Genomic DNA, 14,711 nt, shown 5'->3' on the forward strand with positions numbered 1-14,711 from the left:
TGGAGCGCACGATCCAGGTGGAGAGGGGCACCAGAGGAAGTGCTGGAGAAAGGGGACGAAGAACTTGGAGAAAAATCGACAGTACGAACAAAGACGAACCCAGGAATAGTAACAAACCACTGCAGAGAAAAGTGTAGACGGACTGCGTGCCTAAGGATCAGACCGAAAGAATTCACTACCAGTATTCAGAAACAGGAGACCGCGTTCTTTTGTTCTGGAGATAACGCCGTTTCAGCAAAGACGACTCAGAACACAGTTGAACCGAATGGAGGCTTTCCCGACAGAATGCAGAAGAAATACAGTCGAAAGCGAGTGAGGCGACGCGCTTCTCTGGAAAAACGCATGCAGTCTCTGGTTGGCGAGACACAAGTCGGATCCTCAACAGAAGCCTTCTAGGGCTACCAAGAAGCCGGTCGCGCACAAACGAACAGAGAACGCGGAACAGGCAACATACTATGTGCCCCTGCACAACGGCAGAATACGTGGATTTTCGTGATGCAAAAAGGCCCTGATACGACGGGAAATCCGCAGAATCAAAAACCTCGATTTTCCCCCCTCCAGTGGGTGCTGTTACCATTCCTGGTTCCTCTTAATTCTCTTGTTCGTTTTTTCTCTACACACAACCGTCACCCTGCAAGCGGCCAGTGTTCGATTCCACCTACGAAGCAACCTTACCGAGTGTCTACTTCCATGCACATCACACGGAAGTAAACATATAAACCCCTGCACAGTTCCACAGAATCATCAATACACACAGACACGTGTGACGCCATGCATGGATGTATCCATATATATATATATATATATATATATATATTTATATGCATATATATATATATATATATATACATATATATATATATATATGCATACATGACATGAGAAATGCCGGCGCAAATAGAGGGAAAGGAAGGTGGCTTTGAAAGGGAAGTATGCATCAAAGGCATGCCGAGAAAGTGTACGTGCACATCAGAGAATTTCCTCTGCGTTGTTCATGAGGCTCTTCATTTGAAGAGGAGCGAAATCTTCCTTCTTCCGTATCAGACGTTTGATGTCGGCGACGAGGACTGCCTGAGAAAAAAGAATGCACGCACGGACCGTATGGCGTTTTAGGAAAACCTTGTGGACAATTTGCCAGATCTCAGTTTCCCAATGCTTTCACTTTTTTGCCTCGGCGCACGCTCTTTCCACAGCCTATCCGCCGAAAAGCCACGCGACAGAGACAAACGCTGACGCGTGACCTCTTGTGTCTTCTCAGTTTTCATGTAACGGGGAACGCCCCCCTCCCCCGACGCGAATCCACCTGGTACGACTTATTTTCAGCAGGGAAGGCGAGTCACTGTTCACAGACGTTCAACTGAGTAAAACGCTGCAAAACCATCAGAAGACATGAAGCTAGCTGGAGCGAGCTGTTCCCCCTGAAAGGCACTGAGGCGCAGGCGCTCCAGTCCCGTCCGGCAACATGCCTCTGCAGTCGCAGCTTCGGATTTGCATGTCTGAGCGACGTGACAAGATGCAAAGATGCGCGCATGCAGTTTCCAGCTTTGCACACAAGACCGGTGACGGCAGTCACCAAGCACTACAGAATGGCAACTGAAGCTGCACCGCGGATGCTGCACATCAACGAGCGGGCGTCGTACGCCTGCAGAGGCGACGTTTCCTGGTGAGTATGTGCTGCGCGCTGGAGCCATCGAGCGTCTGCAAAGGTGAGTGCATGCAGCCTCCAGGAGGTTACGCAGACGGCACAGCAAGGCACGAGAGTCTCTGTCGGCGCTCACCTTGGGAAGAATCGAGTACAGTTCCTCCATGAAGGCCGGTGATGTTTGCGGTCCAAGCTTCAACAGGGTCTCTCGAACCTACACAGACACACGGCGAGCGTCAGAACGCAGAGGACGCCTAGCGAAGTTGCGGGCTCCAGACTCCCTGCGCGGCGGTTGCCGCGAGCGCGCCAGCGGACAGAGGATCACCTGCAGCGCATCGCGCTGCGCTCCCGATCGAGCCTAGACGTTCTGCCAAGAAGACACATCGACGAAGCTGGACAGGCAGCCACTTACCGAAAACTGGAGATTCATTCGCTGAGTGATGAGCTCGCGCTCATTCTCGCGCCAGATGTTCACTTTGCCTACATGCAACAGAAAACGTATTCAGCGCATGCAGACATGTTGGGGGAGCTCGAAGAGACTCGGGGTGTCCCTCCACTCGGTGCACGAGAGGCGGGACCGAGCGGGAACGGAAAACTGCCGTCATCGAATCGCCTGAGGCTCTGCGTGTTGCTGCTGCTCAAAGGCTTCGCTTCTGGACTCGGCCGCGTCGTTCGGGATCGAAAGAGCCTCACCAACGACGACGATGATGAGCGTACGCATCTGCCGAATGAGCGGGAGAATTTTCTCCGCTTGACGCATGCTGACTGAAACAGAGAACACACGGAAAACTGGACCCTTTTCTGTGGGAGCCACAGACACACATTCATCGGAAAACGCCTCCCAAGACCTCGGCAAAAACTCAAAACGGGAGTGAAACAAGGCCTGCCGACTTCTGCACGCCGAGAACGGCGCATGCAAAGAAGACACATTCACTCGCCTTCACCTCACAGAGGTACGCAGTACTTCCGGGCGTCGGAGGTTCCTACTTCCATTTTCAGGCGACGAGGGCCAATTTACAGTGTTTTATCTGATGTTTAAAAGCTTCTGGCGACCGAGCTCAATCATTCGCATAAACTCGAAACGAGCCGTCTACGCTCATTTTCAGCGCAGACTGGAAACGTTTACCAACGTCCCTAGCCGCGAAGATGGCGGAACAGTATCCTCGTTTTTCACACCCGTTTTTACCGTCGAACAGGATTCTCCCTAGAACAGCAGCAAACTAGGCTTCGTCTCTCCAGAGCCGTAACGACGGCGTGAGGCACCTGGAAAGCTGCTTTCTCCCGTATCAACAATGTCCCAACCAAGAACCTAGCCGCACATTGAACGTTGCCAAGAACAAGAGAAACGCGAACCGAAAACTCACAGTAGTAGGCGACAGGAAGGAGACAGATGCAGAGCAGCATCGTCGCGAGAGTCTCCGCGAGAGTCCTGCAAGTTTTCCCAGATAGCACCGGAGAGAACAGAACGTCCGATTAGAATTCGTCTCAAGAGACTGAACGTGCCAGAGAAAACTGGTGGAGATTGACAGCTGGCCTCGGCGGATCTCCAAGAAGACAACAGACACAAAAAGAGAAGAACGACTGAGAGAAAAAAAGGGGAAAAGCGGCTGAGAGCCGTGCAAGTGGTTTGCAGCAAGCAAGCACGACGCCGGTAACCGGAAGAGTGAGATGGACAGAAGAAACGAAGGAGAACGCCACGAGGGAGCAGCGCGAGGACCCGACTCTGTCTCGAGCGCGACGCACTTGGACGAACGCTCGCAGAACCTACCCCCCAAGCGAGAAATGAGGAGCATTTTCCCCGTGAAAAAACAGAGGCCAACCGCGTGTGTTCACCATAGAATCGGTCTCGAGATGTTCCCCTCTGCACCGATACATGTTCCATCGTGAAACGAGACGGGAGCATTCTTCTGTCATGTCTGTCGTGGCCAGCAAGACTCCCCACACGCCTGTCCCCCTTCCACATCAAGATCGAAGAGAAGAGCTGCGCGTTGAGGTGCAAAGCACCCCTGTGAACACACTACGGATGTCTACGTTTTTCTCCACTCTTTTGTTGAAGTAAGATGCATTCCAGACGCGTTCGCGCGCTTGGGTGCTCGTCCGGAAAAGGTCGATTCCAGCGGCATGTTTGGAACTGCACCGCTTCACGCAATGAATCAGAAGACCGTTCCTCTCATGAGTCTGGACTGCGCTTCTGAAGCTGCTCCTGTATCTGCTTCTTCGATGGGGGTCTGCGGTGTCCTGATGTTAGCATTATGGACGCCGGAGGGCGTCGTATGCGGCGTCTTGCTCGCGAACCTCTCCCCAGTCTGGTCATTGACGCCATGCGCAGAGGCGTCTGAGCAGTCCCGGGTGTCGCGCGGCAGTCACAGTGCCAACGCCGAGAAGAGCCTCACCGACGGAAGACGAGACCGAAGATTGCTCCGTACACCAAGTTGAAGAGCGGCACACACACCAACAGAACAATCACCTTGTAGCTCGCCACAACGTCCATTCCCTTGACTTTCACGCTGCTGGCCGCGAGCGCCTGCGCTCGATGTCGCTCCGCAAGAAAGTAGGCAATCACTCGCAGAGGTCCCCAGAGAGGCAGCAGAGGAACGCCCTGAGAGGAGAAAAAGGTAGAGAGACTTCAAAAGTCAAGAAAGACGGTGGGGAGGGAGCTCTCCGGTGTGCAGCCAAGAGCGACGAAGAGCAGGGAGAGTCCAGGTGACAAAACGAAGAGAGGATACGCCAGGTCGTCGTGTAGTGCGACAGCGAGGTGTACAGATACAGGGCCAGAACCACACATGGGTGACTCTGATTTCGTGGATCACCCACGGAACAGAATGAAGACAGCAGCAAAGTGCATGAAGAAAAAGCAGACTGGCACTCGTCGCCAGGTGGCAGCTTTGTGTGTCTCGGAAAAGGCAACCTTTGCAGAACTCAGACGAAACGTGCGACAGAGAGAACGGCGTTCTGCAAGATGGATAAAGTCGGGAAGTTGAGACGATAGCAATGACAGAAAGGCTAGAAACACTGACTGGCACACACCACTCAAAACCACCTCCGAAGCAAGCACACGAAGTCGATTGCTGTACCGCTGTCGGGACAGCTGAATTTCTGGAAGGCGAAATCCCGACTTTTATTAAGGTCTTCGTGCCAGTTCTTAAGTGCACACAAAAGGCACCATTTCTTGAACGCGTCACAGTTGCGCCTCTCGTCGTGAGACACCCCGCGCCCCAACCTCGCACAGAGAGACACACACACACCCGGAACGCCGGGGAGATATGTTGTGCGTCGAAGTTATCCATCCTGAGTCACGGATAGGCGAGGAGAAGCCGGATCTGTCACCTCTCGAGAAACCTTCTTTGTCCTTGTCCACTGCTGAGAGAAATGCCTCACCAGACCGATGGCAAAAAGAAGAGCGATCAGTTTCTCTGCGAAACACAACGAGGCTCCTGCTGTGCTTTGCTTCAACATCCAGACGTCGTGATCTGGAATGCCTGCACGCTGCAGAGCACCCTGGTACTGGGCGAGGTCCTGACGGAGATTCGAGAGCTCTGAGAAGAGAAACGAGAAAAAGAAACAACGCGTCGAAGGTTCGTCTGTGTGTGAACGACAACAGCAGACAGAGCGACGAACGACACAAAGCGAAACGACTGCGTCCAGACGCATATGCGCGTATGTGTCTGGATGAGAATCGTCAAGGCAAGTTAGAAGAAGATCAAAGTTTTCTCAACATGTTAGTGGAGAAAGACAGGCGACATTTCAATTCTTTACAAAGAAGTGAAGAGTGGCGTCCTTTTGAAAGCCGCGCAAACCATTTTGAGGAATATCAAACAAATCCAAAAGGTGCACCGCATCGTGCGTCATGAATATGTCGCGTTCGGGATGGTGAGAACATGCGTTCGCACGGCAACGGCGCATGCATGCGCGTCCTTCAGACTTGAAAAATTAAGTTATTGAGAACCTCGCCTGGAAAACGGTCGGTCAGCGCTTCATTGTCGCTTCCCGGGCGTTGTGAGTGGAGCCTCACCAGGTGAGTCTGCGCATCTCCAGAAGAGTTTCGAGAGAAGCTGGTTCAAGTTGAAGAGCTTCTCGGGGGAGAGGCGCAGGCGCTCCGGGGGGTACAGGGACTGGAGAACACAGAGCGAAGAAAGAGAGAAAAAGAAAAACTACACTCTGAGTCCACCTTCAACGGATGGCCACGAACGAGCGCTGGCTTGTGTTTATGCAGACGCCTATGAAGGGAAATGGGTGGACAGAAGAATTGGGAAGGAGATCCGTTTGGCGTGCAAGTGAGAGGAAACAAGAGAGAACGAGAAGAGGAAAAAGACGGGAGAGCAGGGAAGAGAGACACCTAAGAAAAACCACTCCACTAACGGTACTAAGAAAGACAAGATCGCGTTAGTTCTCGGGGAAACGACTTCCGAATCACCAATACACATCGACACAAAGAAGTTACCAGGTCCTCCGAACAATGCTGGCACTAAAAAAAAATAGAACACCCTCACTAAGACCACAACCTGCATGCGAGGCAACGACTTCGACAGTTCACTCACGCAGCAGAGGTGAATCAATGTCATCGTCTCATGGTCTTGTGCCGTGATGATACACGAACGCATTCCCTGAAAAACAATGCAACACACGCAACTCCAATACATTTGCGATCCTAACGCAGTCCCTATTTTTCAGCTTTGTGCATGCACATCTCCGATGTATCCACCTTGATCTCTCTTTCGACATCTATCTATCTATCTATCTATCTATCTATGTATCTATCTATCTAAACATATCTCTCTACCTGTCTTTCTATCTGTCTACTATAGAGACGTGGAGAGATTTAGATACCCAAAACATGCGTAACGGAGTGTGTTGAAACGTAACGCTTCTTCCTTCTCTCTCCAGAAGGTCGAGCGCGCGCATGCATGTACGTTTCAACAAAAACGGCAGAACCTGTCTGTGGGCTTCGATTCATTTTGGATCTCCTCGCATTTGTCTCCCACTCTACTGCTGTTTCTCGGTGTAAGGGCGTCTCTCTCAGTCTCTCTGTTTCTCTCTCTTTTTGTACTTCTTTTTTCCTGATTTTGCGTGCGCACAAGAAGTTCGTCGAAGGGAGCAAAACGTCTTTCTCCGTGAACGTGTGCTGCCATAAAAATTTCAACACCGTTCAGAAGAGGTCCGTTAATGTTACTTATCAGTGGACGTGTAAAAACGTTTATGATTTTTCTCTTCTCATCCCTACATGTTCGACGTCTGTCAGAATACGCGCTGTCGCTGCGCGTCGGTCCTGCTGATATTCTACCACGGCCTCGCGGGAGATCTGAGAGAAGCAGCGGAAACAAGGACAGACGCGGGAGAAATAAAAAACCCTAAAACCCACACAGAGACAGCAGGGTCGGGACACAGGAAGGTGGAGAGACACACAGAAGGAAGAAAAAAAAACGCAGAACAAACCAACAGATGCAGAACGAAAAAGATGGGGAGAGGAGAACAAGACGAAGAGAAAAAAGGTCGAGACACAAATAAACAACCACAGTGGAACGAAACACAAACAGATGGAGGCAGTGACACACACGCCTCACAGAGAACAAGAAAAGAGAAGCCATTCTCCAAAAGGACCTCTGGCGAACAAACGTCTACACTCGCTTTCGTGGCTCCAGACACCTCGAACCGCTTGTTCAGAAATGGACAACGCATGCATGCATGTGTGTTACGCACATGTAAAGCGACATTAACTGCATGCACATGCAAAGAGAGCTGTACAACCACCCCGTGCATGTATCTTCTCCTCTATGTTAAAACATACACACATGTGAAGAAATACACAGCCGCATCTTCCCATCTACGTGTTCACATATATATATATATATATATATATATAGGGTTTAGGGCTTAGGTATGTATATACATATATATATGTATATATATATGTATGTATATATGTATAGGTATACATATACATGAAAGTGTGCACAGATGCATATGTTTCTGTGGCTGTGCATCTCTCTCCACGTACGTTGATACGCATACTCGTCTGAGGAGACACGAGTCTGTCCACGGGTGACAAGCGTTTGAACAGAAGCCGCGCCGCGAGCGAGTCCTGTGGTCCTTACCGGAATGGGCTCGCCAATATGAATTGTCGCTCGCGACTGCGTCTTGTGCGGATTGTGGTACACGAGGCCGACCGGAACGATCATGACGTCTGCGCCTGCGGCGGCGCCGCCGATGGCCATGATGGCGACGCCAGGCTTCAGAGGCAACAACGTCGTTCGGTCGTGACTCCCACCCTAGAGAGGGGAGAACGCAAGCAAAGGACGAGACTCGCGAGGTGCATTCACAAAAGAACCTCGAGGAGACGACGCGGAAGAAGGTCCACTCAACCGAACGAAGGAGGGAAAGAAGACGGCGTGCGACAGACGCCCGCGCGAGCCTCAGAGACGCGGCCTCCCGCTCGAAGCCGAAGTTCCACGGAGCACAAGGGGCAGCAAACAGACGCGGCACAGACAGATCGAGGTTCGAAAATGATCGTATCGTCTAATCGACCCGGGAGTTCAGGTGTGAAATAACTTGGCCTGGCAGACTCGAGTTCCGAGAAGAAACCTGCGGGTGGAGACTGCTTCGAAGGCGCGTCTTCAAAAGCGAAGAGAATCGCGGAAACGGACCTCAGGAAAGATGCCTATGCAGTCGCCATCGACCAGGCTGTGGGTGACAGCTTCGTAGACTTCCCTTTGCTCGATTTTCGGGAGGATCTGCAAAGACAAAACTTTGAAAAAGCACAAGAAACTCAAGGAAAAGCGAGACGCGACAGGCGCAGCGACGCGACTCAGAAACCACACAAAGCAACAGAGGATCGAAAACCCCCTGCAGACGCAACCATCCACGAACTCCGTCTTCACTTGGAACACACACCTTGTATTCCTTGTACGCAGCAGCTGCAAGCCGTTTCTCCTTCTCGTGCTTCGCCGACAACGCCTGGTGGAGTCTGTCTTCCCCTTCTTCTCTTCCATCGCACATCTTCCCAGGCAAGCCTCCCGCGTCGTTCTCTCCTCTCGAGTCTCCAGGACCAGGACCGTCGTGTGTCTCCCTCCACTTCTCTTCTCGGTCTTCCTCTCTACGACGGGCTCGTCGTCTTCTCAGTCCCTCGTCTCTGCTCGCGCCAAAGGCGGAGGGATCCGGAGAAACAGGTCTCCGCATCTCCGCAAACGCCTGCTCTCGCAGGCGGCCTTCGTCGACGCCTCTGTTTCCAGGGACCGCTTTCAGCAACGCAGTCTCTCGCTCGCGTCCGTTGGCATCGAGAGCCGTACTCGATCCGTTCTGGCTCAATCCAGGAACGTCTTCCCTGGTTGCGAAGGCCTCCGCAGCCGCCGCGGCGTTGGCCGCCGTCTCCCCTACATTGGTCCTACGAGACGACCCGCGCTGAGACCTCGAACCGGTACTACTCGAGCTCGACTCACTCGAGAACGACCCCCGTCTCCTCCCCATCTCGGCCTCCCTCTCGCTCTCCTTCTCCTTCGCCAGCTGCGCATTAGCCTGCCTCGCGACGGCGTCTCCTCGGCGTTCTGCAGCCTTCCTGTCGAGCTCACAGACTGCGCCCGCAGTCTCGGGTGTCCGCCCACCCGGCGCCGCAGCGGTGGGCAGCGGCGAGGAGTCGAGGCGGCGAGGCGCTTCTGGCGGCTGACGGACGACGACGTGAGTATCCGAGAGCACTCTGAGGACGAGGAAGTCTTTGCCGTCCAGACGGAGCTTGTACCCCGGGCGAACGTCGGAGAGAAAGCGAGTCGAGTTCCCGAGAATCGACAGGACTGGCGGATTCTGCATCCCGAGAGGCGCTGATGCACTCTTGCTGAACAGGGGCATCTCGGTTCGCAGACTCGGGTGCGACGGCACTCGAGAAAAAGCCTGCAGCATCTCACCCGCCAGGAGCTTTGCGGGCGATTCACCTCGTGTGTGCGCGCGCAGCTCTGGCGTCTGGGCCTCTGGGATGGCGGCGGACTCTGCTGAAGGTCCATCCTCTCGCGTCTGCGGTTCTCGCGGATCGTCTTCATTCTTCGTTTCCATTCGCGCCTCACTCGTTCTTCCAGCTGTCCCCTCAAAAGCACTGCGTCGTGCCGCTTCTGCCTCTCCCGACAGGAGGATGCTGCCTGCCTGGACGGCGCCGGAGGGAGTGTGCAGAGCGCCTGTGTCTGCGTGAGGCGTCTGACGTTCCTCAGTCGCTGTCTCTGGGGGTCGGCCGCCACCGCCGTCGTGCTTTTCCCTGCTCTCGCTCCCGTTGCTGTGGCCTGGGTCGGCTGCATGCGATCGGGCATGATGGTGGTGATGCGGCGGCCGGGGACAGACGTGATCATCTTCTGTGAAGTGATGCGAGATGCGGACGAGGCCTGGACCTTTGAACGCGCGGTCGTCTTGTCGATCTACCGGAATGCAGCCTGCCAGGCGACTCAGAAAGCCGATGACTCTCCTCTTCATGCTCTTCAGCGCCACCAAAAAATGCACTTGACGCGGGATGTTCGCGACGAGCATCTGCATCGCAAAGGCGCGGAAACAGCGCAAAACGCGAACCAAGGACGCATCCAATGCACGGAACGCGCAGATCCAGTTCCCGACGGAACGCAAACTCCGGAGGAAAAGGACGAGAAGGCGACTGCAATTGAACGTTCACAGGTAGAGTACGAAGGGAGAAAGAAAGGAAACACAGGCGCGAAGAGGCTCCTGCGGCAAGGGGATAAAAACACAGAGGCACCCGCGCGCATATTCACATATCCAGAGACGCCTATACAAAGGTTCCCCATATATATATTTATTTACGTATCGCTGTACAGACACTAGCAGCAAGTCGGGAGAAAGAGTGTTATTTAGAGCCTTATTTTCTGTGGGAGATTCACTGCGATCTTGTACATTTTTGTAGGGAAGAAGAAAGTCCAGAGCCATGCGTTCGGGACGGAACAGATAAATTGTTGCAGTCGCTGCAGTCACGAGTCGCACCACGGGAGAGAAAACGAGTACGCGGATGCTAGAAAAGTACCAGCACCCCGGACTTGGGGAAACCTGATGAGTAAACGGAGGTGAAACGCATGCAAGTTGAGACAGAAGGAGTCTCTAAGACGCACCGAAGCATCCATAAACTGGTTGTTGTGGTTCCCCACAAAAATGGCCTGAATGACACACACGGAAGGGGAAGAAGAAAGCAATCTTGCGTAGAACGACTGCGGCTTCTCGGGAGTGAAGCGAAATCCACTGAACGGTTCCGTCAGTCGCTGATGCGTCGAAGTCAATTGACTGGAGCGACAGCGAGTCTGAGTTTCGCCTTCACTCTTTCCTCTCCACGCCTGCTTCGGTGGTGGGGACAGAACGGTCGACGATGCGATGGACGAGGAAGAACACAAGCGACAAGCCGCAATCAGTGTCACACGAACGGAAACAGAGAAGCCCCGAGGCAGGTTTAGAGAGAACCGGAGAGTTTTCTTCTGTCTCTCGTTTGCTAGGCGTTTCTGGATGGCGTTCACGTCCAGCCGCGAGACAGAGAACTGGAAGGAGAGCGGTCCAGAAGCTCGGCAGCAGCAAAAAACAGAAGGGACAGAGAGCTGCAAGTCTCACCGGGCCATAGAGGGGGATGCGCTCAGGATGGAGGACAGCTACCTCTTTGAAGAAGGATCGTACGATCCCGCTGAAAACAAGAAAACAGAAACATCAGCGAGGCTTCGAAGCGTCTCGAGACAGCGTTCTCGAGTTTCCGAGGAATTCCGGCGCCTTGAAAAAACTGAGTTCTGTGACGCCGAGAAACCTCCGTCTCCACCACAGAGAAACTCAGACTGGATTGATGGGGTAGGCGCCTACGGGCGGAGTACTACTAGTAAGGGGACAGGAGACCCACCAACGCCGCGCGGCTCTGTTCGTCGCTTGTGTGAAACGCAGTAAATGCATCTGCGTTTGACCGTATCACACAGTGAGCTGGAGAGACACAAGGCGCGTGCGAGGCTGAATTCGCTTCACAAGACGAGAGACGCTTTTCCGGGGAAAGGCAAGACAGTCTGTCCCCGGGAACTTCCGTCCTGCCAGTCATTTCTTGCAGAGCCAGACAGAAAGAGACGGGAATCAGAGTTGGCAAGAAGTTCATGTGCGGCTGTTCGGTGCATTCGAGAAAAATGAAAAGAAAGAGGGCACAAGAGTGGAAGCGAAAGTCGCTTTGGAGAGACCTCTCCATTTCCATCGACCGAGAAAGGCTTCCAGCGCCGCGACAGCCGGCTTGACAGTGACCCCTGACAATAGTTGTGAAGGAAGCGGAAAACCGTTTGGAGACCGAGGAGTCAGGTGTATGCACAGTACAGACTGTTGGCGGTTGTGGCGAATTTGGGAAGGCATTTAAGTTGAGGAAACGCCGGAAGAAACAAGGAGCAACCGGCACCGTCAAGTTCCTTTCGGAGAGTGTCACGGCTCTTGAAGAGAGCCTGGATTTTACGAATACGCGTCTATGTTTTTCTCACTGTACGACAAGAGTCCAAGAGTCGTTGATCTAACCCACTCTCTCCAGAGTCCGTAAAAAAAAGGGGCAACGTCCGTTCCCTGTGACTGCGAAGGTTCCGACACCGAAATCCACTTCTCGTTTGCGGTTACGTCTGTTTCATTTGCTTCACTTTTTCTCATTTGCTTCTGCATGTCCGAATTTGCGCGTCTCGCGTCAGATGAGGGGAGACTCACATGCAGAGCCACCGGACAAGGAAATACATTGTGTCGAGTTTCTGTCGATTGGCTCAGTCCTTGGAGGCTTTCGCTGGCACCTCCCGCATCTAGGCGCCTCCAACTTCTGTGTTAAAAAGTCTCTCCGTGAAGACGCAGAGAGGCCCCGCGTTCGAGTCCTAGAGAAAGGTTCTCGACGAGCAGCCAGTGGGGAGCATTGGCAGGCGAGTGCGAGGAGGCAGAGACGAGGCAAGGCCGGCAGGTGACCAGTCAGAGACAGCGGCTTATGACTGTTCGCCTTGTCCGCGAATTTAGCAGGAAGATGCGGCTCGACTTGGCACATGCGCGTGATCGGCGCTCGACCTTTGGTGGAGAGAAGACGCCGCTCGAGGTTGGGCGTCAGCGAAGCAGAGAGGGAGGGAGGCGAAGACGAGCACCGTGCGAGAAACGAAACGTTGGAAAATACATCGGCACACGACAAGGCAGCCGCCAGGGGAGGAGGGACAGACGAGAACCGCTGGAGAGCAACCTCGAAAAAGCAGAGAAACCGGGCGACCGCTTCTGCGGCCAACTGCGGCATCCCCAGAGAGGCGGATGCACACTGGGTTTACTGGACGAAGACGGATGAAAAACAACGGGAAGACGACGAGAGAATAAGAGCTAGGGAAGAGCTTCGAGCAAAGAAATGCAAAGTCGAAACCCAGACACCGTAAAAGGGAGTTTTTCCGCACGCATTTGCTAGCGAATCGCACGCAGGCGACCGGCGTTTCGCGAATCGCTAGGAGGGAAGATTAACGAACAAGCCAAACGGGGAAATGGGCGAGTTGCATTTGAGATTTCTGGAAGCCTTCGAGAACGGAAACAGAGTAATTTAAAACGTAGGTTATCTAGAGAAACCGGCACGCGTTCGCCTTGTTGGAACAAACAAACGGGTCGACGCACACATGCGCGCCGTGGAGGCAACATGCGTCGAAGAAACGGGAATGAGGAAGGCATAGAAGAGCAGAGAGTTTCTGAATGCAACAACACAGACACGAAGGCCGTTGTGCACACTGTTGAACTGAGAAAAGCCACCAGGCTCAGTTCATCTCTTGAAAAACACGCTGGCTGGGAGCATTGCTCTGCACAGCAGCATGCATCAAAAACCCAACCTCTGCGCCTCACAGAGTCCAGGGTCACTTTCTTGAAAAGGACTTTTCCACTTGTTTAAATAGGACTTTTTCACTTTCTTAGAAATGACTTTTTCCAGTTGTGAGTAGAAGAGACTCTCGACTTTGGATAAAAGCCCCCACTTTCGAACTTTCGAGGAAACTGTCACGAACGGGGCTAGCTTGAAGATCTGTGTTTCCCGGATCCAAGTTTCACGTTGACACCGTAGCGCGAAAAGCCTTCATTATCTGGATCCATGTTAGTCTTCTTCCAAAAGAAGAAAGTGAAAGACGACTTTTTCCTGTGAGTAACAGTTGATCGACTTTACCGTTGAGGCGCTTCATCGTGCCATAATATCCATGTCCAATGCAGTCTCTCTTATCGTATAGGTTGCTGTGTGTGCAAACAGACGTTTCATTTTACGTCAAATAGTTTCTACAGTTCTCAGCGTGAATTCAAACCTCTGCAAATGAGGGTAAATCCGCTCCCACAAAAGTCGAATTCCACCCGATACTTTGACCGTCTTTATCTGAGCCGTACGTAGGTGTCTCTGAGCCTCTCGAACTCCAAGAGTAGCTAAGGTCTTTACTTTCTCGAAGTCCCGACCTTCTACGGAGCATCTGCTCACTTCCGCGTAGTGCTGGTACGGATTCACACTACAGTGTTCCACGTCTCCCGGTTGACTCGATAAGCTCGGTGATCCGATAAACCGCCTTCGCCGCGAAGTGTGAATGCAGGTTTAAGATGCTGTTGCAGATGTCCATGCTGTTTCTCTGAGGAATCTTGGCGACCGCATGTCGAGCTGTCTCGTCGAGGGCGGTTCGTCTGAGAGAACGCCTTCTTCCAGAGAGATCTGCCGGAAACCTGGAAAATCCGCATGTTTCCTTGATGCTTGCTTCCGCGTCGCGACACCGGCGAAAGGAGAGAGTTGCTGCTAGTAAAATTAAGCGCGAGTTAAAGTACCTATAATTCCTGTTTGTGAAAGTAGCGAGGGAACTCCGAAGTCAGGTTCTTTCTACTCTTGCAATGCAACGTGTCTTCCAAAGCCTGCCCAGATGTTTCATAGCTGGAGCAGAGATCGCGGCAAACAAATACCTTTGCTTTCGTTTCTTTCATCTCTAGTTGAACCACCCCGCCGTACAAAGCGATGGAAAACCCCTTATCTGAACGAGACCTGAGAACTGAGTTGTGTCTTCACAAGAAGCGTGGTACGAGACACCAGGAACTCGCCTTCCAGTTCTTGGAAATACGACCTTTGAAGAAAAAC

The 14,711-nt window shown here is 52.8% G+C and overlaps 2 protein-coding genes across 2 annotated transcripts; both read right to left on the reverse strand.

Moving 5' to 3' along the window:
• Positions 1-969: 969 nt before the first annotated feature.
• Positions 970-12,345, reverse strand: TGME49_256980 (glycerol-3-phosphate-acyltransferase; the record flags this gene model as incomplete). Its single annotated transcript, XM_002364904.1, has 16 exons — positions 970-1,071; positions 1,779-1,856; positions 2,055-2,122; positions 2,336-2,407; positions 3,007-3,071; positions 4,036-4,241; positions 5,021-5,178; positions 5,655-5,754; positions 6,181-6,246; positions 6,864-6,941; positions 7,735-7,908; positions 8,284-8,370; positions 8,531-10,141; positions 10,729-10,773; positions 11,216-11,285; positions 12,317-12,345. 16 exons carry the CDS (start codon positions 12,343-12,345, stop codon positions 970-972), a joined length of 3,009 nt encoding a protein of 1,002 aa, XP_002364945.1.
• An 837-nt stretch (positions 12,346-13,182) lies between these two features.
• TGME49_256975 (hypothetical protein) lies at positions 13,183-14,064 on the reverse strand (the record flags this gene model as incomplete). Its single annotated transcript, XM_018781127.1, has 2 exons — positions 13,183-13,308; positions 13,906-14,064. The coding sequence occupies 2 exons, from the start codon at positions 14,062-14,064 to the stop codon at positions 13,183-13,185; spliced, it is 285 nt and encodes a 94-aa protein (XP_018636962.1).
• Between the last annotated feature and the right edge of the window lie 647 nt (positions 14,065-14,711).

Source organism: Toxoplasma gondii, chromosome VIIb (assembly GCF_000006565.2).
Source record: "Toxoplasma gondii ME49 chromosome VIIb, whole genome shotgun sequence".
Lineage (NCBI taxonomy): Eukaryota > Apicomplexa > Conoidasida > Eucoccidiorida > Sarcocystidae > Toxoplasma > Toxoplasma gondii.